Below are 25,777 nucleotides of genomic sequence, written 5' to 3' on the forward strand. Positions count from 1 at the left end.
CTGAGTCCCATATTGAATAAGTAAATTCCTGACAAATGTAAACATACCGCTTCAGAAGTACACCCTTCATCCTTTCAGAAGTACAGTCTTCAAGAGGATTAATTCCGAACATGTCAGTAAAATTTTAGCTGCCTATGTTGTGGTTAAGTACTACCAAGCTCCAATCAACCTATACAGAAACTGGTATTCCATGAAAATTCCAACTGCAGTGCAGATTCTTTACTTTTGTTCATTAATGCTTCATCAACATGTGCTTTAGAAGTTCATATCAACACATGCGGCTCATAGAAAACAAAAACATTACAAGGAGAAAGAAATTAATTAAATGAAAGACTGTATTTGCATCAAAGGAAAAAAAGAATGAGAAACAATCATACAAATATTCATCCTTTTATAAAGCCCAAATATGCATATCTCATTTCAGTCTCATAAAATAAATATGAAGTATAAAATTGAGTTTTCAGTACATAATACTGATGATAAATTAATATCATACTTCCCATGCACTCTTTTTTAAAAAGTAACTGGTAAATATGAAATGCTATGAACAAAGCAAATTGTTTTGCACATATACAAACAATAAAACATCAGAATCCACAAGGCGAGCATGCACATAATATTATACACATTAAAATTGATTCTCTCCAAAATTGAAGTAAACAGTGATTGAACATGCATATCTGAATATTTCTAGTTTCATATTCATGTTCTTATATAATAAATGTTAAGGTATAGATGACAATGCACACAGCAAAAGCAATTATACAGGGTTTTATGTTCTGAAAATACCTTTAGGCTGTGCATCTGCATTAACAAATACATTTTTCTCTCCTCAATTTGTACAATGACAAAAAGTTTTTACAGTGAAAAAGCAGGATCATTCTCAAACTAATGTCTGGCTGCCATTAGCAGAATATGAGTTAATATCCTGAGTATAATCCAGTAAACCACATTATTTCACTTTTCTACATCCAAGTCCAAGTCATACTGGAATGTTTCACATGTGTTACATTAAAGTTAAGGGTAACTGCTAACATCAATAACTGCTGAAAACTTTGTACATGCCAATATTATTAAGCAACAATGAACAAACAGGTACTTTATGGTGACTGAAAATTATGCAACCTTTAACACATGCACTCAATTTGCTCTAACATCAAAACTAAAAAAAATTAAATAACAATGGAGCTTTTGACATGAAGAATATGCTGTAATTTAACAGAAAAGCATTACTATCCACCGAGAACAAGTTTTCAGTTGCACTTATGTAGAAAGTTCATTACAGAGGCTGTTCCTTGCATAAAGTGAGTCACCATTACATAATGCTAAATATCTTTAAAGGTATAGAATCGTATAACTGATTAAAACTTTTGTCATCACATGTTCACTTTGGAAATCCTATCTGTAGCACTGCAGTGAATTCACTAGCACTGATTTATATAAAATAAACTAAACAAAATTATGTAATAGATAAGCTCGATAAATTTTGTACTGAATGACAATACTGCTGCAACAACACTGTAAAATTACTGATAGTAGCTTTTGGTCATTTCCCGTGTTCTTGCAGGTGAACAGTCATTACAAGTCTACGCAAAAATGGCTCTACAATCAAAACTGGACAACAGATTGTTCTAAATAAATGTTATTGTTAATAACTTTACAGTGTTGGAATAAGAATACCATCATTCAATACACATCTGAAAACTGTGGAGTAAGAACGACAAAAATAAATCAAATCTTTTACGTTCAAATTGCATATCACATATTTTACGCAGTACTTTCACTGTATGTTTCCCCTTTACTTTAGGCCTACAAAGGAAGCACTTGACATTTTACAGAATAAACTGCTGCACACTGTGTTAAAGAAAGGTGAATGTAGGAGTCAATGAAGTGTATTGAAGGATTACAAAGGTGATTAGAGACAGTATGATATAAAGAGGCCAGAATGGGAATAAAGAAGCTTTTAACATTTCTTCACCAAGGCCATTAGGTTAATACATATTTAAAACTTAAAAAGCATGATAAATAACATAGAAAATAATTAATCTCCTTTCATAGACTATTAACAGATTTACTTTTCAGTTACCATGAATACAGCAGTGTTGTAAAAGGTAGTACATAAATTAACAACTTTTGAAACTACTACAATTTGACTCATTAAATTGCACGTGTGATGGAATTTTAACATTTACAGAAAAAAGAATAATCAAGTTTTTTCCAAACAACTGAATTCTCTTGAAAAGTCTGAAAACAAAATGCCTTGGCAGTGAAAATTATAATGAATAAAATGCAATAAAATAAAAACTTAAGACAGGAGGAGAAAGACAGAGAAACAGAAAAAAATAGGCTAGACACAAAGTGCAGCAGGTTGGGGATGGATTGGTTGATCAGGGTTTATGGTGCCAAAATATATGGTAATAAGTCCCTCATTCACAAACAAAGACCAAAGATAATGATATTGCTAACCAGACGTAAAACCTGCCCAAGTGTTTTACATCATATGGAAAAGTAAGCAAAAGATGGATGGGGAACATTACTTTTCATTTTGACTGAATTTCATATCTTTTTTATAAGTATTTGTTTGAAAGCACATCACTTATTCAGCTGCTGATGAACATACAATTCTTTATTTATTGCTAAGAGAAACAATAGAAGCCCTAAAAACAGTATTGTGAAACATGACGGAAGCCTTTAACTATGATTTAGTTGAGTCCACAAAATAGCTGTTTTCCTACTAAGATCTTTACTCTGAAGGGTGCAATAGTCAACTACAAAAATGTAGACATTACAAGTGTACAGGACGTACTTTTCATTACATCTCTCATTCAAATACATAATATGGCAAGCCAAAAATTCTATTTGTTTGTTTAGGACTAAAGAATATCAGTACAAAATTAAACACGTATGGCAGTCTTCCAATAAAATAAGTGAGCAGTGAACAAAATAATGGGGAAGATGAAATAATGTCATTTTCAACAACAATATGAATTTAGACTGACAAACTGTGACTATTAGAAGATATGGCTCTGTGCAATATGCATAGATTCTGGAAAAAAATTCTCTCATGCTCTGGTAAAGCAGCAAGGTAATAAATACAATTCAGATTTGCGCAAAACAACAGAGTACCATTATCATACAAAAAACATAGCCTGCAGTGTTACAGAATTATTGTCACACTTAAATCACTAAACAACATACTTATGCAAGAGTAATACTTTTCTCCTTAATTTTCATGCTACTTTCATGGGATGATCAAGAAGTAAAAGAACATTTTGCACCTACAACAGAAGATTAAGGATAATGTTACAGCAAACATACAATTGCTTTTTCTTCAACTTTCATAATACATATTGTGTACAATGTAGACAGTGGAAAATTTGAAGTAGTTCCATGAATATATGTGTCATATTGATTCCTCCTATCTCCCTCCCCTTTTACACACACACACACACACACACACACACACACACACACACACAGAGGATATAAATTATTTAAAGGTAACAGAATTCCTGTTCACTGTTTTAGCTCATGAATTCATGACACATTAATAATACACACAAACCGATCATCTCTCCTGGAAACTTTTAGTTACCTTGTTCCAAGTTACACATCAAGGCAACATTATATCACAATGTGCTATAAAACAATAAATAAATGTAACTTATTAACAACATTAATAAATAAAGAAGGATTATCTTGACTCCTTCACATACAAAGAAATTAAAAAACCATTTGGATCACATCACAAATGATAATAACAAATTAAAATCTTAATATACTCTCAGCCATATGACTCACAATAGCACTTTAAAACATTATTCATCCAGTTAATGAAATATGCTCGAGATTATCACTGCAATCACCCGGCAAATTTAAATTATAAAGCAACATAACAAATATCCAGTTTAAACACTTCACATCACAGTACACACAATTTCAGACAGTGTGGTTGAGCAATGGCTCTTCCAAGTGTTTAGGTACACTGGCACACGGCAGCAGCCAAAAGATAGGATGACTGCGGCCGCACACTTCTGTGAGAAGTGCCCATTTGTGTTTATGGGGTCTATATGGACCCTGCTGCTGCACCTGTTCCACTGCTGTCTCATCACTGAATATCGCTTGAAACTGATCCACCAAGATTGCAGACACAAACATTCCAAACAGGGCACTTTCCACCACAAGTATCACACAGTGTAAGCTGAAAAATACAAATTATAGTAAATCAACATGGAAGACTACATGTGCCAATGACAACTGGCAGCAGCAGCAAAATGAATGAATGAATGAATGAATGGGTTTTGCATAACTTTCAGCAAATAAATATTCAGTATAAAATAACAGGTCAATCTACCACCCATCTAAGGTTTACACAAAAGTGGGAAATGATTACTGCTAAATGAAAGAAATAAAAGGTGTCACAGCAAAGAGGGAGATGTACAACACAAATAAGATGAAGGTTAAATGACCTTTGGTGCAGTATCATATGCTACAGCTTAACACTAATCATTCTAAAATTTTACATTTAACAGTTTCCATTAATTTAATATTTAATATAAATTCAACACAAAATTGTCCAACACACCATACAATACGCCGCTTACAAGTATAGTTGAAAAGTTTTCTAAAAAGTGCTACTTTATTCTTCAACATAGCCCCATTTCAAATTCACACATTTATTAAAGTGACATTCCAGCATTCTATCTTCTTAGAAAAGTAAGACAATGCTCCCCCTTATTAGGACACAAGCTGAGCTGCTACCGGGTCAAGAAGAACTTGTAAGGAGGGGGTATGTGGCACAAAAACAAATGATGGGAAAGATAAGCAGGAAGTTTTATGAGATTGTGCTCTTTTGATCATTGCTAATAGTAACATTTAAGCTGGTGTACTGTACCTGTAAGTGGTGGTGATCGTGTGAGGTAATGAAAGGGACCAGGTTTCATCAAAATTGTCCAGTGACAGAAGTTCCTTCTACCCACTACATTTTAATAAGGCAGTTGCTTCGAGGAAATATTATGGAATATAAAAAACATGATCTGATGGCAGACTTTAGAGCCATATAATGAGTAATGAAGAGGTCCAAAGGGATATCTATTCACCTACAAGATGAAACTGTGCACATGCACTGCTATGTAATAAGTGTTTTGAGACCTGGAGTTATGCATTGCACTCTCATTATAATGATAAGTATAAGAACAAAATGTGTTTCAAGCTATTTCAGTGACTATACCAGAGTTTTTTTCCTGCAAATTCACATTGTTTCCAAAACACGAGAGGTTTGTGCTATTTTATTTGAAACACTGGACAAAGTGAATGTACATATTAGTAAAGAATTATTGATTGACAACAACAAATGAATGAAATTTTAATAAATGATTCTTTCCACATTGGAGAAGTGATACTGAGAGGAAAGATTCAAAATAATACGTAAGTGTAAAGTAACTGATAAAACTAAAGGTTGCTTTTAACTTCAGCACTTTTTTAGATCTGAATCCTACTGGAGGTAGGTCCAGTTTGAAAAATGACTCACTCATCTAGCTATCGGGAAACACCTACTTTAATGTGATATCTGAGCCACAGGGATTTTTTCTCCACTCATGTTCATTGTTTTCTACAAGAAGTGTCTAGTAACCACAGTTTAGTCAACTATCAGCCACCTTTAGTGAATTAGCAGTTTAGTTAAAAGTTGGTTAACTCTCTACAGTAAATTGATTTCTTAGGATGGATAGAATGTGTGACTGCTGTGTACGGACGCAGGAGGAGCTGGCCACTGTTCGCGAACAGCTGAAAGTGTTGATGGCCGCGGTCAGCCGTCTGCAGGGCGGGTGATGGAACCCCTTAGGGAAATAGCGGAAAGGTCGGGGAAGAGGGCCAGTGTTCACTCTGTCTGCTTGCCAGGGGGTCTCATCCGAGATGTGGAGGAGGCCCTGCCGTCGTCGATACAGAGCACTGGGTACACCCGACTGCAAATTGTTGCTCATGTCGGCACCAATGACTCCTGCCTTCTGGGTTCAGAGGTCATCCTCAATTCATACAGGCGTTTGGCGGAGTTGGTGAAGGCGGAAAGCCTCGCTCGCGGGGTAGAATCTGAGCTAACTATTTGTAGTATCGTTCCCAGAACCGATCGCGGTCCTCTTGTTTGGAGCCGAGTGGAAGGCTTAAACCAGAGGCTCAGACAATTCTGCGGAGATCTGGGGTGCAAATTTCTCGACCTCCGCTATCAGGTGGAGAAATGTAGGGTCCCCCTGAATAGGTCAGGTGTGCACTACACGCAGGAAGCAGCTACAAGGGTAGCGGAGTACATGTGGAGTGCACATGTGGGTTTTTTAGGTTAGAGAATTCCCTCCCAAGGCCTGACAAGACGCCTCCTGAGACGCGGCAAGGTAAGAGTAGGCAAAATGCAACAGAGAATAACAATATTAATCTGCTAATAGTAAACTGCAGGAGCGTCTATAGAAAGGTCCCAGAACTGCTCTCATTAATAAACGGTCACAATGCCCACATAGTACTAGGGACAGAAAGTTGGCTGAAACCAGATGTAAACAGTAATGAAATTCTAAACTCAGATTGGAATGTATACCGCAGGGACAGGCTGGACAGTGAAGGGGGAGGCGTGTTTATAGCGATAAAAAGTGCAGTAGTATCGAAGGAAATTGATGGAGGTCCGAAATGTGAAATAATTTGGGTGAAGGTCACGGTTAAAGCAGGCTCAGACATGGTAATTGGATGTCTCTATAGGCCCCCTGGCTCAGCAGCTGTTGTGGCTGAGCACCTGAAGTATAATTTGGAAAATATTTCGAGTAGATTTCCCCACCATGTTATAATTCTGGGTGGAGATTTTAATTTGCTGGATATAGACTGGGAGACTCAAACGTTCATAACGGGTGGCAGGGAAAAAGAATCCAGTGAAATTTTTTTAAGTGCTTTATCTGAAAACTACCTTGAGCAGTTAAACAGAGAACCGACTCGTGGCGATAACATATTAGACCTTCTGGTGACAAACAGACCCGAACTATTTGAAAGAGTTAACGCAGAACTGGGAATCAGCGATCATAAAGCGGTTACTGCATCAATGATTTCAGCTGTAAATAGAAATATTAAAAAATGTAGGAAGATTTTTCTGTTTAGCAAAAGTGACAAAAAGCAGATTTCAGAGTACTCGATGGCTCAACACAAAAGTTTTGTCTGAAGTACAGATAGTGTTGAGGATCAGTGGACAAAGTTCAAAAGGCCGGTATTACACTATCAAATTTCTTTGTCAAAGATTTGATCAAAGATGTGATCAAATATTCCGTCAAATATATTTCACAAAGATCTTTGACGTAGCGCTACAAGGGGTATTACACTGTCATCAAATTTTTCGTCAAAGTTCAAGATGGCTGACAACAACTTGTTATTAACCGCAGCAGTTGCATGTACCGCAATTGCATTGTGTGCACATGCGGAAAAGAAGTGGGGGGAAAAAAGGAACCATACATACGAGGTTGACAGTCTTAAATTCCTGGGATTAGAACTTGATAATAAATTCAGTTGGGAGGAGCACACCACAGAACTGCAGAAACGCCTTAACAAATCTGTATTTGCAATTCGAGTGTTAGCAGACACAGGCAACATAAAAATAAAAAAAACTTGCATACTTTGCCTACTTTCGTTCCATAATGTCATATGGTATAATATTTTTGGGTAAATCTTCAAGTCAAACAAAAGCTTTCAGAGTCCAAAAGCGTCTATTACAGACAGACTGCTTTTCGGACTATGCTCTTGAGGTTGCATAACACTCTACTATCATTGAAAGCATTCAACCTGTAAGACAGGGTAAACCAATTTGTAACATTTTCTAATGCATACTGCTCTGTATTTATACGGAATATCAATAGAATCACTCTTATGAATATTAAAGGTTCTCAGAGTTCACCCTTAAGACTGACAAAAGGTTGTAAATAAATCAGTTCTATTAGGCAAGTGTACCACTTATAGAGTTTTGTATAATAGTGTTCCACACTGTGTTAGGCTTTCATGTCATGTTGGCAAACAGGTTTGGACATTGTCAAAAAATCCATTAACTGCCCATACAAATATATCAGCCAGAAGGGTAGAACATTTTATGTCTAGTTTAAGGAATATCCTTCTGGCTTTAGCTCTAGCTCAGCTCTGTGTACCCATTTTTCTGATATGTGTTACTCTGTTACCAGGATTTCATCCAACCTTTCAGTGCTGCATAGCGAACATAAGGGCAAGTCCTTGGTGTTCTAGAAAAAACTAGATTTACGGTGCATCTCCTAGTCATACACTTTGACACCCAAGTTGAATTGAAACATAAATTGACCTTAGCTAGTTTTGATTGTCTCAATAATAACCCGATCCGTTTACCAGTTTTTGCATTGCCAACTCCTTTGTCTCCCTCACTCCCTCCCTCCACCATGCCCCCTTTGCGTCTTTACAGTCTGATATTTTATAGGTCCCTCTCCTTTTAGCTTTTTCAGAGTATGTAACTTTTTTTTAACAGTTTCCCACACTGCATCATTTATGCAATCAAATAGTATTCCATTTATAGTTTATATTTTCTATCTTAGTATTTTACTTTGTAATCTCACGTGCACACAATTTCTAGTATTTTTCTCACATGGTGTCTGCCCTTGGCTCTTCTACATATGCACCACCTGTCTAGTGACCCATCATTTGTTTCCTCATTAATATGCAGTCAGCCATTGCTCTTCCCTCTAGTCCACTTGTGAGATCCAATGATACAGTTTTCCTCCAGTCTTTTCTTTTTTTTCTATTTTCTTGTGTTCCCTCATTGCATTGTATTTGTTCAATTTATTAATATTCCTTTTTAAGTTCCGGCTATTCTCCGCTCCCCCCCTCCCTCTTTTACATTATTTCATCATAGTCTGTAACATTATTTTTAGAATGGAGGGAAATTATAGGAACTGAGGGAAAATGTCACTTGCATTCAGCACTTTAGGGAGTGATGTGATTTTCTTTTTATCTAACATTGTCACTTTCTGGGGTTACTTCTCTGTTTCTTTCTCTTCACAACTTCACCTGAAGATGTAACTAATGTTAAAAAACTGATCATGCTTTTTAATTATTATAGTGCTTCAGTGGTTCTTTTTACTCAATGTGAAGTTTAGCTGTGGATGTCCATTACACCTTTTGTGTTTGAAGCAGCAACCTTTTCTTTTCAGTACAAAACACAATTGGCCTAGATAGGCAGGAACATACCCTGAGCACATTCCTAGACTTATCAGAAGTTCTGATACCATCAATCATAAAAAAATACTTGGTAAGATTCAACACAGATTTTTGGGGAGCAGCACATAACTGTATTAAATCATAACCCCCTTTAAAGGAAACAGTGGTGTTTTAAGCTCTAGTACCTTCCGTTATTCTAGATACACACTGCAGACCTGACTCCAGACAAGGTGAATGAAATCCAGAGCATTTCACACACTTCACTTCACTTCACGCGCAGCTTTACCACAATTGCCACAAGCAGCTTGTCCACGACACCCAATACTAGTATGCCCAAAGCACTGGCATTTGAAACACTGCACTGGGTTGGGTACATAAGGCCACACACATAGATGAAGGAAACCTGCTTAAACATGTCTTGAAAGTTTTGTGCTATGAAACGTCAGAATAAAGGAGTCTGACTTTACAAGATCGCCATCCGCTCTCTTCATGATATTTTCAATGTCAACTATTGCTTCTAGAGCCCACTCATCTTTCACGTCCTCCCTGGGAATGTCCACCAGCTCCCTATACGTCACAGCACCTTTGCTATAATTCAAGGTGGTGTGCTGCTCAGTTTCGATGGTATATTCTCTCAGGCAATGTGCATTCTGTAGGTTCTTAAACTTGTTAGGAACTAGCGGTTTCCACCAACAGTGTCTCATTATGCAACCGCTTAACAGATTTTAAACTGAACGCAATGCCTTCTGAATACAGAAAGGCTATACTTTCTTGAAGGGGACCTCTTTCCTTTTGACAGTTAAAAACCATCCTGACTGTCAGCATGTGTAACAGTTACTAGACCTGAAACTCAAGATTTCACTCCTGAATCAGGAGGACAGGCTACAGGAGCCCTCTTATTCGATTGGGTGTTGGTACCTACCAGCGACCTACCCTTTCAGCTGGGAGAAGGAAAAGAAAATTTCGGAGAATCCATTTCGGACCCATGAGCAGCTACGGAAATAAGGCAAACAGAGCGCCCCCCCCCCCCCCCGCCCTCCCTTAGGAAGCCTTATAAAACTGAGGTGTGGCAGGTTCCTCAGAGTGACTGTTCCCCTGCAACAGCCATGCACGTCATCAGCACACGGCACGCCTTGAGATTGAATGCTTTTTATAGAGGATTATCCCATCCTCGCAATCTACACTGTCAAGCCAAGAACCCCATTCCCTGAGACACACAACATTCCACCACCACACCATATGGTGGTTGTGGAAGCATGTCCAGAGGTTACGGTGACAGGACTGGAAGCACAAGTCCGCAGCTCAGGAACCCTAGGGTCTCCAAGCCTGTACTCGGCAAATAAATGCTGAACCCTTGAGGAAAGTGGGTTTTTAATTTTAAAATAAACATAAAAACAGAGGAAGATATGTTTCACTGTTATCATGCAGGCCAAGGCAAGAGAGGTCTTAATGAAAGGTGCATTCTGTATCATTACACTGAAGCCTTTGTCCTCAAAAACAAAATGAAAGAACTCAACTTGTTCAGTGATGCATGCAGAAGGTAAAATCATGATCATATGGTTATAAGAATGTTACTGTTCTTGAACGACGGTAACAGAGCTGACAAAATTGGCCATTATTTCCCTATTAAAGGGCTCTCTTAACTGCCATCTGATCATGACTTCAGTGTCGTGAAAAGAAAATTTAAGAATGTGGGACCAGATCAGTATGTGTCACATATCCCCAAATCCAGCCATTTTGGTCAATTTAAAATTTATGCAACAAAAACAAAGTGGAGCAACAGAGTTTCAAATGTGGTATATCCCTTTTTACAAAAAGGTTGTCATATCAGTCGAAACAATGGGAAAACACACTATAAAACTAGAATGATACAATGGGAAAATCCACTAGAAAACTAGAATTAAGCATTGCTTAACCCGCCAGTTTCTGTACTGTGAGTACGGTTCAGAAAAGAAAGGGCACATATTTGCTAAGCCCTATATCAAATGAGTAAGTCAATACCAGTACATATGGTCATATTACACCAACAAGGACATTTGGCTTCCCCAAACAGAAGCATGTGATAGGAAGGTTTCCATAAACACAAAAATATAAATATTTAGAAACTACTTATGTATATTACACATCCAAAGTATCAAGTCTTATCAATCAGCTGAAAATGTGACCTACCACAGACGTGAATGAAATTTAATGAAAAGTACTAGAACCAACATTTTGTATTGATTTTTGTTTGGATTTACAGACGTTTTATGAACATTTAATAGTTAGAGAGACCTAAAAAATGAAAAAAGAAGCATTTGGTTATCACGTAAATGTACTTTACAATGTGATTACACATGTAATACGCAGTTTTCTGTGTAACAGGATACTAAGGACAGATTAAATGCTTTATATTACATTTATTGCACTCTACATACGGCCACTGATTAATTATAACTTCTTAATTTTATGTAAGTTAAATTAAGGGGGGTAGGACGTCAAATGGGCTGACTTTGAGCAGGAGAGGCACCACAGGACATTTTATTTTCTACTGTCTATAATTTTACAAATAAATTCATAAAACTGTCAGCATGACCAGGAAGGATTCAGGATTCACACTCATAGCAGTGGAAGTGCAAAAACATAACAAAATAAATTTTTTTTAGATATGAAATTTCATGATTTTTTCACTTACTGTTGGCTGCATTTGTTGCTATAGGTACATTTTTCTTCACAAGTAAGAGAGATTCTTTGATGAATTTTGCACAGCATACAAATCATACTTACAGGTGTATGAAACAAAAATTTTCCAAATCTATTAAAAACTGTGGTAAAAATTGAGCTAATTAACTACAAAATTTAAAGTTTAAAACGTAACAGCTCATTCATTTTTTCATAAATTAAATAGATTCTAGAGTTTCAGACACCTGTAAGTATGGTTTGTATGCTGTGCAAAATTCATCGAACAGTCTCTATTACTTATGAAGAAAAGTGTACCTATAGCAACAAATGCTGCCAATAGTAAGTGAAAAAATGATGAAATTTCACATGTAAAAAAAATTATTTTGTTATGTTTTTGAACTTCCGCTGCTACTTCCTGAATCCTTCCTGGTCATGCTGACGAAGTTTTATGAATTTATTTTTAAAAGTATACACAGTGGAAATTAAAATTGCTTGAGTATCATGTCGTTTTTGGAAACCCAGAATCTACTCTGTAGGAATCAACATGGATTCCAGAAACAGCGATCGTGTGAGACCCAACTCGCTTTATTTGTTCATGAGACCCAGAAAATATTAGATACAGGCTCCCAGGTGGATGCTATTTTCCTTGACTTCCGGAAGGCGTTCGATACAGTTCCGCACTGTCGCCTGATAAAGTAAGAGCCTACGGAATATCAGACCAGCTGTGTGGATGGATTGAAGAGTTTTTAGCAAACAGAACACAGCATGTTGTTATCAATGGAGAGACGTCTACAGACGTTAAAGTAACATCTGGTGTGCCACAGGGGAGTGTTATGGGACCATTGCTTTTCACAATATATATAAATGACCTAGTAGATAGTGTCTGAAGTTCCATGCAGCTTTTCGCGGATGATGCTGTAGTATACAGAGAAGTTGCAGCATTAGAAAACTGTAGCGAAATGCAGGAAGATCTGCAGCGGATAGGCACTTGGTGCAGGGAGTGGCAACTGACCCTTAACATCGACAAATGTAATATATTGCAAATACATAGAAAGAAGGATCCTTTATTGTATGATTATATGATAGCGGAACAAACACTGGTAGCAGTTACTTCCGAAAAATATTTGGGAGTATGCATGCGGAACCATTTGAAGTGGAATGATCATATAAAATTAATTGTTGGTAAGGCGGGTACCAGGTTGAGATTCATTGGGAGAGTCCTTAGAAAATGTAATCCATCAACAAAGGAGGTGGCTTACAAAACACTCGTTCGACCTATACTTGAGTATTGCTCATCAGTGTGGGATCCATACCAGGTCAGGTTGATGGAGGAGATAGAGAAGATCCAAAGAAGAGCGGCGCATTTCGTCACAGGGTTATCTGGTAACCGTGATAGCGTCACGGAGATGTTTAGCAAACTCAAGTGGCAGACTCTGCAAGAGAGGCGCTCTGCATCGCGGTGTAGCTTGCTCGCCAGGTTTTGAGTGGGTGCATTTCTGGATGAGGCATCCAATATATTGCTTCCCCCTACTTATACCTCCCGTGGAGATCACGAATGTAAAATTAGAGAGATTAGAGCACGCACGGAGGCTTTCAGACAGTCGTTCTTCCCGCTAACCGTACGCGACTGGAACAGAAAAGGGAGGTAATGACAGTGGCACCTAAAGTGCCCTCTGCCACACACAGTTGGGTGGCTTGCGGAGTATAAATGTAGATGTAGAAAATGTCCTGTGGTCCCTCTCCTGCTCCAAATCGGCCCATTCGACGTCCCACCCCCCTTAAGGCCTTAAAAGATATTTGCTTCCTCATTTACTAATATAAGTGGTGAACTCCAGGTGATAATAATTGCAATTAGAAATATTTTTCAAATAAGGTAATATTACTCTCTCTCAGTTTAGGAAATGAATTGTTACACATGGCTAAAAGAAATTCTACCATTAAATTAAAGATGTGGCATGGAATATTTATTTCTCCTAAATAATTTAGGAATTTCAGAATTAAGTGATTCAATTGTTGTATTAAAATTTTTCAATGAAACTATGAACTTAATGTAAATCATGTTTGAACACTCACATTCTACTCTGCTTTACTGTCACTTCATTACTGCATTCTGGGCAATCCATTACCCATGAAACTATCACAAGAATAATTGCATACGCTGCTAGGGCACCAACGTAAACCAGGAACTGGATGAAATACTTCTGGTTTTGCTCTCCAACACAATTATTTATCCTGAGGACAAAAATGGTTACAGAATAAAATCTGTGAGGTGTACATAACACTATTTGGTGGGATTAGATTATGTTTATTGATAAGATATAGATATACACACACCACACACACACACAAAATACAGTGAATAAAAGATCAAAATGTCTGCCCTATTTTCTTTCCAATAGTAATAAAAGACTTAACAGCCCCCAACATTCATTCTAAGTACCTGAAAGCTATTCCATTGCAACAAACAGTTCACACCAAGCACTTAGCACCACCTGCCTTAAAATTTAAGTTAAGGTTCAATGATTCATAGTCAAGCTCATTAGGGACTGTAGGATAATAGGAATAAAAATTCAAAGCGGTAAAATGCTGCTTGCTGGGCAAGATGCCACTCTGTTGCAAAGTAGAAACTGTAATCATTACAAATTAATATCCACCAAGATAAAAGCTTTTCAAATTAGTAATTCATAAAATGGAATATTATAAAACTCTACTATTCTGTCTAATTACTTACCTATAGCAACTCGTCAACAATGCTATATTAGCATATTTCTGAATGATTTTGTGATATGTCAAAGGCATTTGACTGTAAATCACAATATCCTTTTAAGTAAATTAGAATATTATAGTGGAACAGGAAATGCTGCAAAATGGTTCAAATCTTATATCTCTGGCAGGAAACAAAGGGTGTTATTAGGAAAGAGACATGTATCAAGCTATCAGGCATCATCCAACTGGGAACTAATCACTTGTGGGGTCTCACAAGGTTCCATTTTAGGGCCCTTACTTTTTCTTGTATATATCAATGACCTTTCATCAGTAACATTACCAGACACCAAGTTTGTTTTGTTTGCCAATTATACAAACATCGCACTAAATAGCAAATCAAGTGTAGTCTTAGAAAGATCAGCTAATAAAATATTTGTGGGCATTAATCGCTGGTTCCTAGCCAATTCCTTGTCACTAAACTTTGAAAAACACACTACATGCAGTTCAGAACTTGTAAGGGGTGTCCCATGAGTATATGCCTAACATATGATGACAAACAGATGATAAATTCAACTGGGAAAAGCACACCACAGAACTGCTGAAGCATCTGAACAAATCTCTATTTGCAATGCAAATTGTGTCAGACATAGGGGATATAAAAATGAAAACGCTGGCATACTATGCTTACTTTCATTCCATAATGTCATATGGGATAATTTTTTGGGGTAATTCATCAAACCAAGCTAAAGTTTTCTGGGCACAAAAACATGCACTAAGAGTTACATGTGGTGTGAACTCAAGAACATCCTGCAGAAGCCTGTTTAAGGAACTAGAGATACTAACTACTGCTTCCCAATATATTTATTCTTTAATGAAATTAGTCCTTAAAAATATATCACTCTTTCAAACCAACAGCTCAATTCATGGAATCAATACTAGAAATAAGAATAATCTTCACAAGGATTTAAAGTCACTTAGTCTTGTACAATAATGTGTGCATTATTCAGGAACACACATTTTCAATAACTTACCAGCAGTCATAAAAAGCTTAACACCCAATGAAATTCAGTTTAAGAGAAGCCTAAAGGATTTATTGGTGACCAACTCTTACTCCATTGATGAATTTGTCAGTAGAACCAATTGATTTGTTCGTGTATACAAGTACAATATAACTTCTGCACAATTTCAGTGCAGTAATGTGTTCATTGTAAATAATTTAGTAGTCGTATTACACGTTTATTACCTTATAAATAAATAAATAAAAAACCTTTTTATTTTTAATTCAGTGCATTAGTATTTGTAAAATGATTCTTTCATATAGTGTTCATTAAAAAATGACAATCATTCCACTTGGGACCTGTGGAATGGTACATTAGCTTATTTGTTTGAATTGTAAATATTTGCATTGTATTGTTGTTTTTCTGACATGTTCTACATCCTGGAGGACCTCCTCACTACGGATCAATTGGAATGAAAGTAAATCTAATCTAATGTACTCTGAACCACTTTACCATCTCCATGAATAAAAATGTGATTTTTGATGGTTCCTAGTCATTTCTGTTTGCTCTGATCAATATCAAGCATTTGTCTTTTATGAATTTATTCTTCGTTTAAGAACGTGTAGTATCATTGCAAACTTGTTACGGACAAAGGTGTATCCTTCCTTAATTTAATCTCTTCATAGTTTGCTTGTTCTTTCGATCTTTTCGAAACTAGGAATGAAGTGCTACAAATTCATTCTATTATGTTCAATAATCCCAAAAAATTAGCTCTTTAATCTCACAAAATGAAGTTTACTTGTTGACAATAAGTTTCAGGAACATCACCCATCAGGGAGAGGAGCCTGAATCCTCAACAACTTCTTGGGAATTATATTCCTGTTGCAGCCAAAGATAAAACTGTTTCATACACAAGTGACCACTTTGGAAAATTTTTTTTCGAAATTGCTTATTAAAAGAAGCACTAGCACATTACTTCCATTTGCATTTAATAAACTCTATAAATATTCATAAGGTACTCCAATGAGATATTTACAAATTAATTCTGTGACTCTTCAATGTTACCTAATCTCCTCTTCTGTAGATTTAAGAAAAATGTGACAACTCTAACCTAGTGAGTAAAATATTAATGTCACAAAAACTGGGGAATATAAATCTAACCCATCAGGTGTAGAAGCAAAAATTCACAAAAATAAAGTTGTACCGCAGAAGTCATCTTCCATTAAGACAATGCATCTTCCCACAAAAAATGTCTCGGCAATGGAAAAATTGTGGGATCTTCACTATGAAGTGTTGGAACATCCATCCTTTCCCCCAAATTTGGTTCCTTCGGCCTCCATCTCTTCCTAAAACAAAGTCTTCCTCTCCAGTCAACTAAGAAGCAGTTGCAGCTGCAGATGAGTATTTTGCAGCACTTTCACAGGAACACTACACATATGGAAAAAGATCTCTGGGAAATACGGAAACGTCTGATCCCACCCGTCTGCTTTGACCCATGACGTCACAAATATGGCGGATACGACCATAAACCACGATTCCAATATGGCGCATATAAAGTCTATACGTACACATTATGAGGACGAAAATACTTCGAAAAACAAACACACCCACTTTCCACAAAAAGCCTAATGACACTAACGGGACAAGCATGGGAAATGGGGTGTTTTTAGGTGGGGCAAACTGAATACAAACAAATTTAGACACCCACCCCCATACAAAACGACGAAAAAACTGACATCACAAAGCTCCCCAAATACCACTAAACACAATATCATCTGGAATCGGACACTTCCCTTGACCTATATAGCTCAACAGCAGCTCCCGATCCCACAAATTAGGATCAAACACTTCCCTTGGCTATATAGCTCAAAAACATCTCCCGATACCAATATCAACATACACAGTCACACGTTGGGATCGAACACTTCCATTGACCTGCACACTTATATTTATCCGATTAATTTTACTAAAATTACCACACAATGTACAGCAAACAACACTAAATTAACCTTGACACAAAATTGTTAACTCACTGAAACGAATTCCACAACAAACACAGCTGACACTCGAGCAATTCTGGATAATGAGCAAAAGCAAACTGAGCCCATTACACCACACAAACGAAAACCCTGAACATACCAACAGAGAGGCAACTAACCACAACATGACGACATCTACAAACACGCCACACTCACGAACCAAACTCCGCGCCGTCATGACGTCACACACAACACCCTTACGTCACGGGTCAAAGCCGAGGCATGGGATCGGACGCTTCTGTCGACCCGATCTCTGGAACATTGATAGATGAGTTGCACTAATGTTAGGAAATGAAACTGAATAAAAATGAAAGGTCTTTGAAAAATAAATTCTCATTTTCACTATAAGGTCGACAATTTTTCAGACCACCTTCGTATTGCAACTTACACTCACCTGAACCAGCAAACTGTATTCAAAGCCTTGGTCTGCACATACCATTCATAGCCCCAACCCCCCACTTCTCTCCATTATCAAACTGATAATTCTTTGATGCCTCAAAGGCATGTCCTACTAACCTATACCTTATTTTAGTCGAGCTGTATCAATCTCCCGCCCCCCCCCCCCCCCTTCCAACTCACTATGGAATAGAATGACTCTCCATCCAAGATAATTTCATATGTTCTCCCTACCAAAAAATCCTCAATGTCGTTTGATACCTCACATGCCCATACCTTTGACTTCTTTCGAAGTCTTTTAAAGTAAATTGTCCACTGACGTGTGATGGTATGGAATTGGAACACACTACTGTGATCTCTACTAGCCTCTGCTACTTCTTTAGACATGCAAGATCAGGCTTCTGTTGAGGAACGTCCAAGAGAAGGTAACTGTTGCATCTGCAGCACATATGATAGTAGCAGCAGCATGTTTCATTGGCTGGCTGATTGCTTTGTCAATGTTTAGCTGTGCTTCACAGTTGCCAGTTGACTCACCTGAGAGCCCAGTGTCATACTTTCAACAGTGGCAGGGATAATATCATTGAGAAAAGGTCACTATTGTAGAGGTTTCTATCAATGTTCTGTTGGGTCACAGGGGCAAGGCTAGGGCAGTATAACTGTGTAAGCCATTGTCTAGTAAGTACTATAGGCAGACTTAAATGCAACAAAGCTCTCATTTTATGAAGCACACTTTTTTACTGTCGCAGTTTAAATCTCCCAACGCTGCAAAAATGAGTGATGCAGATATTAGCGTCAATGTTACTGAGAAACAGCTAAAATTGCTGAAATTGGATAACATTTAGGATGCAATGGAATTGCAGTCATATTCGATAGAGAATTTGTGGCCAAGTTAACTCCTTTCATAGCCGCAACGTTCTGTAAATACCTTTAACAAAAAGGGATTAACAGAGATTCCAATACTACCAATCTGCTTTGACCAATGACATTACTACATGTATTCAACATGGCAACCCAGGCATCAATCATAACACACGCAAAAATACAAATACCATGCAAATCAATACACTGACTAAACCCAATGAAATCAGTGGGACAACTGTGGGAAATAAGGGATTTTGGGCTGGAACAAACTAAAAATTCAATAATAAGAACAAAAAGACGATTTAAGACGCAACACACTGCAAAACACTTGAAACTGCCAACAAATAAAACCAACAAAACCATACAAAACACACCATAAGATCATGGTATCCCAACATCCAGTTAACCTGTATAGGTCAACCCAAGATCAGAATAACCCCCCCCCCCCCCAAACTATAAAAGCTGTTATCCCAATCTCCATTTCAGCTATACAGCACACTCAGACCAGGACACCAGTAAACTACAAAAACTGGTAGGCTATCCAATTCTCCAATCCACCCACACAGCTCACCATTATGGTATAAGTGCACTTACGGTGTTGGCAGCTTTTCTGTTGCATGCTGCAGTTGGTAATTGTATGCACAGTGAAAGACGGGAAGTGAACATGACAGATGAAACTGATAGAACAAAATGGTGAAACTTATGATAAATTACTTGCCGATGAATGTCAAAAGTGGATCAATGTTCTTTAATTAAATCATGGAAGTAGGTAGGTGGATCAATGTCTGTTGTAAATACAGTCGCACATTTGATATATTAATAAACAGTGATCCACCAACCTTCCCCTATGATTTAATTAAAAACACTGATCCACTTTCACAGTGGTTACACAGGGACCGAAGAGTACCGTTTAAATTTTACAGCATATCCCGTTGTATTTGACAACATTCTGCAGAATATATTCAATTGTGTCATTATGTTATTTCACACACTCCACATAATTATGACTGCAGCACACTAAACGGTACATAACATACCTCACAGACACATCGCACCACATAATTAAACTACTAGAGCACACCACCTCTTCATGCACCATGCTCTCTACAAAAACATTTCACTTCCACTCCAAAACAGTGATGCTCGATGATGTTACAGAACACATCGCAGCACAGTGCAACTACTTCACAGGTCAAAGCAGACTGTTTGTATCCCAACAAAAACCATGCTCAGTGGCTGGAAGACGGAACATGTCACACTCTTCTACATGATGTATGGCAGAAGTAAACAACAACATTTATCTAATACGAGGGCGGTTCAGAAAGTAACCTCCGATTGGTCACAGTGCGGGTTGTGGGGGGAGTAGCGACGCCATCTGTGTGTTCACGCACACAACAGGTCAGTCGGCATCAAGCCGTGGTCGAGTGAACGTCGTACCTGCGCTAGTTTAGTTTTTGTGGCAGTTTGAAATATGTGCTGCAATAGAAAACCCCGCCAAATGTGAAGTGCGTGCTGTCATAAGGTTTTTTACAGCCAAAGGATATTCTGCAGCAGCTATTCATCGTGGTACGACCATTAATCAAGACGTGTACTGTGAAACAATAAAAAAGTTATGACGGGCTATACAGAACAAACGCTGTGGTATGCTGACTTCCGGTATCATTTTTTTGCACGATAACGCCCGTCCTCCCTCTGCTCGCAGAACAACGGCCCTTCTTGAGTCCTTCAAGTGGGACATTATCAACCATCCACCTTACAGCCCAGACCTGGCGCCAAGTGATTATCACCTCTTCATGCATTTGAAGAAATGGCCCGGGTCACAGCGGTTTGATGACGACGAAGAGCTCAAAGATGCGGTCACAGGCTGGCTCCAGGCACAAGCGGGTGATTTTTATGCAGAAGGAATTTCAAAGCTTGTGAAGAGATACGATAAGTGCCTCAATCGCTATGGAGACTATGTAGAAAAAAAGTGCAAAGATGCAGTTGTAAGATGTATATATTAAAATATTTTTATTTAACTTGGTGTATTTTTTTAAATCAACCGGAGGTTACTTTCTGAACGGCCCTCGTATAACAGATTTGTCTGTTGTTGAATCTTACAATATTCTATGAGCTCAATAATAATGTATCTCAAACAGAATAATAAGCTTCACACAAGTTAGCAGGCGTTCCAGAAAGTTCCAGTTCACATCACAAGATGGCCCACTTTCGACATGTTCTGTGCATCCACCTTCTAGTAAGTCTACACGAACAATAAGACACAGTCTGTCACCAGACATCTTGATGTGAATAGCACCAGACAGAGAAAACTGTCACGTCCAAACTGTGATGCACACATACTTCTGTAGTGTTGCAATTTTACTGATTGTCATCCACATCTCTTAAGAGTCAGCAACGGAAGTTTGTCACAGTATATAAGGAAGGCACCCCGCCCCCAATCCTATGGCTCTCTGTTCTCTGTAGAGAGACCTTCCAATGTGAAGTACACTATAATAGTGACAGACTTTTTGAAGATGATGCACATATCTATAATGAAATGCTACCAGGGAGGGGGGAGGGGTAGGGGCGGGGAAATCTGCATAAACTTCCTATCAGATGTAAGAGTCACTGCTGGAATTGGTCAAGTCTTACAAATACCAGTTTGTGTAGACATTAAGCAGAATGATCACATAGGCTCACTCAATGCTGAAGCAGGGTGTAAACTAGTTCTCTGGTAGGATACTGGGAAAATAACCAGTCTATGAAGCAGACTGCTTATAAAACTCATGTGTGACCTATCATGTAATACTGCTCAAGTACATGGAACCCATACCAAATGGCTAATAAACCATGAACACATGTGAAAAGAGAGCAACATGAATAGTATTTTTTTTTCTCTCTTGTAAGAGGGCTCCTGGAAATGATGATGAACCTGAACTGCTAGATGCTTTACAATGGATAGGAACTACTCCACATAAAGCTACAAACAGTTTCACAAGCCAGTCTTCGGTTGACGAATCTTAACATACAAAAGCCTGCTACTGTAGAGACTGCGAAGGCTGGATTATACTAGTTCCGAAACATACATAGGTGTCCAAGCAATCATTCTCCCCATACTACATATGCGAATGACACAAGAAATGGATAACATTTGCAACACACTTCTCGGAGGTGTGCAGTGTACGTAAGTAGATGTAAAAAGAGAGAGCTGGGGCACAACAAACGAAGTCTGTCATTTTGTATCTTGGAAGTATATTAAACAGACGTGTATATTTCCATCAGTGGCAGTATGATACACGCCGATTTATAATTAAGGGAAAAGGAGAAATTGTTTTAAAGCAAAATATCTTTGCAATAGAAGAAGCATCTATACACGGCTAGCTTTGTCACAGTTCTCTGGCGAGAATATTTTACGAGGTAATGGTGCATAATTTAATAAAGTATTTATTCTCAAAACATTTGAAGAGAAAATACTGTGTAAAAATATCAAAAATATTTAGTACTTCGCAACTCTCACTGGAAGTTTTATATACTGAATTATTACGATACATGCCCAGTAATAAGTAACGGCCAGGATCACAACAACGTATCAAAACAGTTTTCACGTGAACTTTGGGGCAGGTCTACCTATCTACAAATCTCCAAGTAGATCACAAATTCAGATTAATGATACATAACAATGTTGAAAATGCAGAACACTCACCATGGACAATGATGGTCCATTCTGCGTATACAACGTTTGCAAATTCGACAGTGATGCGCTCTTGGTGGTCGGTAGGTTTCACATCTTGTGCACACAGTCCAATCCTCTCGCTGTAGTGAATTCTGTGACCCTGGACATTCAGGCGATCACAGCAGATTTGTTCAAGGTCGTAGCTACATAAACTAATATTACACTTCACGTATATGTGCATAACATACCTGAATGAATGTCAGAAAAATCGACTCTGTTCTGAGGTAACGGAACAACGCCAGGGTCCGAACAAACTGCTTTCAAATGTGCCATCCCAAGCAGAAAAACAATTGTATTGAAGAGTACAACATGGAATGGTCCCCAAAGACTGAAACATGCGTGTTATTAGAAAATACAAACGTGAACATATTAACCAAAACTTTATTGAAACGTCAGTTTCATGGCTTCTCGTGCGTACGAAACCAAGAGTGCGAACGAATAACAATATCTACCTGTTTTGCATAGTCTGTAGAATAATCCATCTTACTACTACGTAATCTGCATAAAGCACAGCCACATATGTCATCAAAATACATACAATACCACAAGGATCTCTAACAAATACTGTCATCGTACACCCCCACCAGTCAACTACATATCTTCCCTAACGCACAGTTTATCTTTGGACATAGCGCGTGAGATAGATGCACAATTCAATAAGAATTATATCATCATCTAAACTTGCTATAGAATTAGAAATAAACGTTTCAGATAGTTTAACACAATTCTAAATCAGTTATACAGATAAAGCGTTTCATGTCCTATATCTGAGGCCAATTTGCTGGTCGCCGTTGTGTATACGCAATACAGAAACATATATCTGCGATTTAGGTGACAATAAAATTCCTGTACTGAAACAATGAACTATAAACATCTGTTTATAAGCGTTACTGTCATTTTGCTTCATGCGACAGGTTTGCACTGAATATTCATACAGAAATGTCGGATGCAACTGAAAGTGATGTAGAAGAACTACCTACAGATGGCGAGGAGACATTTTCGAGCGAAAATTTGGAAGAGGAGAGTAGTTATGGCCTAGAGGAGGAAGACGAAGAGGAACTTCAAGAGGTTTTGCTCTCAGAAGATTTTATCTCTACGCCCTATCTAAGTGAAAACAGCACAGTCCCTGAAAATATAGTAGAGTTCAAGTATCCTTTTGATATTATGTGTAATGGTTAATCACTGAACATCATTTCTTTCAATATTATTTTCGCACGCAAAAAAATTGGTTCTATTGAAATTAGAAAACATAATTATTCTGAGACATTACGTATACTGAACGCAATATGTATAATTCTGATTTCGTCGAGGTAAAATAGAAGAAACTGTTATAAAAGTGTCTTTTACTATCTTTCTCACATCTACATCTACATCTACATCTATACTCCGCGAGCCACCTTACGGTGTGTGGCGGAGGGTACTTATTGTACCACTATCTGATCCCCCCTTCCCTGTTCCATTCACGAATTGTGCGTGGGAAGAACGACTGCTTGTAAGTCTCCGTATTTGCTCTAATTTCTCGGATCTTTTCGTTGTGATCATTACGCGAGATATATGTGGGCGGTAGTAATATGTTGCCCATCTCTTCCTTTGATTTACCCTCAGTCCCTTTCTGTTTTACGAAACTTGGGTGATGTTGTTATAGGATTACTTCGTTTACTAGATGTCCACATGGTGTAACTTGTTCAAATCGAAGCTGGACGTTTACTAAAATAGGCCATAGGTACATATCGGTAATTTTGTATCATTGATATTACGATTCCTGTCACCTGAATAATTTGCCAGGTGTTGAGGCAGGCACTTTTCCATATTGAAACACAGGAAAGAAGTTATAGATGAAGTTATATATTCACAAGTTAGAAATGGAACGTTAGGTACTCCTGTTCATTCGATTTTTTCTCTTCCAGGGAAGGAATAGGAAAGAAACAGGAGACTAGGTATCCAGACATGGTTCACCTCAAGTACTTCCCAAATTCATTGTTGTTATTCCAAGACACACTTTTCTAAACTGAAAAATTAACAGTGGCTATTTTTAGTTCGAAAATGTCTTAACTGGAAGTGGTGCTTTTGTCTCAGAGTTAGTCACATAAATTTAGGCAATAGTTCATTATTAACCAGAATTTCTGATAGTTTTATATCATAACTTTTCTTGTTAAATTTGGCTATATTCAACAGAGTACAAGATTTCTCAGTACAAATTTTTCTTTTCGTGTTAAAACTACAGTTTTATTTGATGAACATGTAAAAATGTAAAAGTATAGGTAAATATTTGAATGTATAAATTTAGCCGATTTTTACACGCTCTTGTCTTGTTCATGTATAGCAAATAGTTGATATCAGTTGGTAGCTGTTGAACATTCTTCATCATTATATCTTTTTGTGTTTGTCATACTGAGTCCAGGGAGAAAAACACGCGATTAAAATCCGTAACAGATGTTTCATTTTACTAACTAGGCGGAAACTAAATAAACTTCATTTGATCCAAGGAAGCTGACAATGAAACATGGCTGAACCTTGTCCTTATTGGTGATGTTATTTGTGGTAGTTTGCCATTAAATCTACAGATACAAATATTAGCAAGTATAGAGAAGAACTTAAGTCTATAGATTGGAATACTGTTATACATTCCTCCAGAAATGTTGATGAAGCCTTCAGCACATTCCTCAAAATCATTTCTGAAATCTTCCACACATGCTGTCCACTGGTTAAAAAACAAAAAAACAAAAAAGTTAGGAAACCTAGCCATTCAACTTTACAGAAGTGGTTTCCACCCCAATTAAAAAAACTGAGACTATTGGTAATTACTTGTCATGATAAGGTCAAAACGGGAGCAGTAGATAAAGAAACTTACAAAAACCTGAAAAGAAAATATAGATCTGAAATTATAATAGCCAAGTGTAAGGCAAATGGTGATTTCATCAAAAAATCACACAATAAATGTAAGGCTGCATGGAAAGTAATAAAAGGAGAGCTAGGTATGGATATAAACTACAAAGACAACACAAATGCTGCTAACGTCACTGCTGATGATTTCAATCACTTTTTTGTCAACTCTGCCAATCTTAGTCTTCCAACCCACAGCAACCAGAATTCCAATTCAACACATACACCTATTTCTCACCCCATATCTGGCAGAAATTTTCAACAAAACATTACAAACATAGTGTCAGTTTGTAAATGGAGAGAAGTACAAGTAACTGATATAATTA

The 25,777-nt window shown here is 37.5% G+C and overlaps 1 protein-coding gene across 1 annotated transcript; it reads right to left on the minus strand.

Moving 5' to 3' along the window:
• Positions 1–394: 394 nt before the first annotated feature.
• LOC126195279 (palmitoyltransferase ZDHHC3) lies at positions 395–23,168 on the minus strand. The gene is made up of 5 exons (XM_049933817.1): positions 23,021–23,168; positions 22,757–22,896; positions 22,539–22,668; positions 13,930–14,088; positions 395–4,201 (listed from the first exon to the last, which is right to left on the minus strand). Exons 1-5 carry the CDS (start codon positions 23,137–23,139, stop codon positions 3,940–3,942), a joined length of 810 nt encoding a protein of 269 aa, XP_049789774.1. The 5' UTR covers positions 23,140–23,168; the 3' UTR covers positions 395–3,939.
• Positions 23,169–25,777: the final 2,609 nt, after the last annotated feature.

The sequence above is a fragment of the Schistocerca nitens genome, chromosome 7 (genome assembly GCF_023898315.1).
Source record: "Schistocerca nitens isolate TAMUIC-IGC-003100 chromosome 7, iqSchNite1.1, whole genome shotgun sequence".
NCBI classification, from domain to species: Eukaryota; Metazoa; Arthropoda; class Insecta; order Orthoptera; family Acrididae; genus Schistocerca; species Schistocerca nitens.

What these genes read in the sequence shown, in the direction of transcription:
- LOC126195279 (XM_049933817.1), bottom strand. Translation starts at nt 23,139, where the DNA reads ATGACAGTATTTGTTAGAGATCCTTGTGGTATTGTATGTATTTTGATG. An exon ending in TTTTTCTGACATTCATTCAG is followed by an intron (nt 22,669 to 22,756) that starts GTATGTTATGCA and finishes CTGAATGTCCAG; the next exon opens with GGTCACAGAATTCACTACAG. An exon ending in ATGGACCATCATTGTCCATG is followed by an intron (nt 14,089 to 22,538) that starts GTGAGTGTTCTG and finishes TTTTGTCCTCAG; the next exon opens with GATAAATAATTGTGTTGGAG.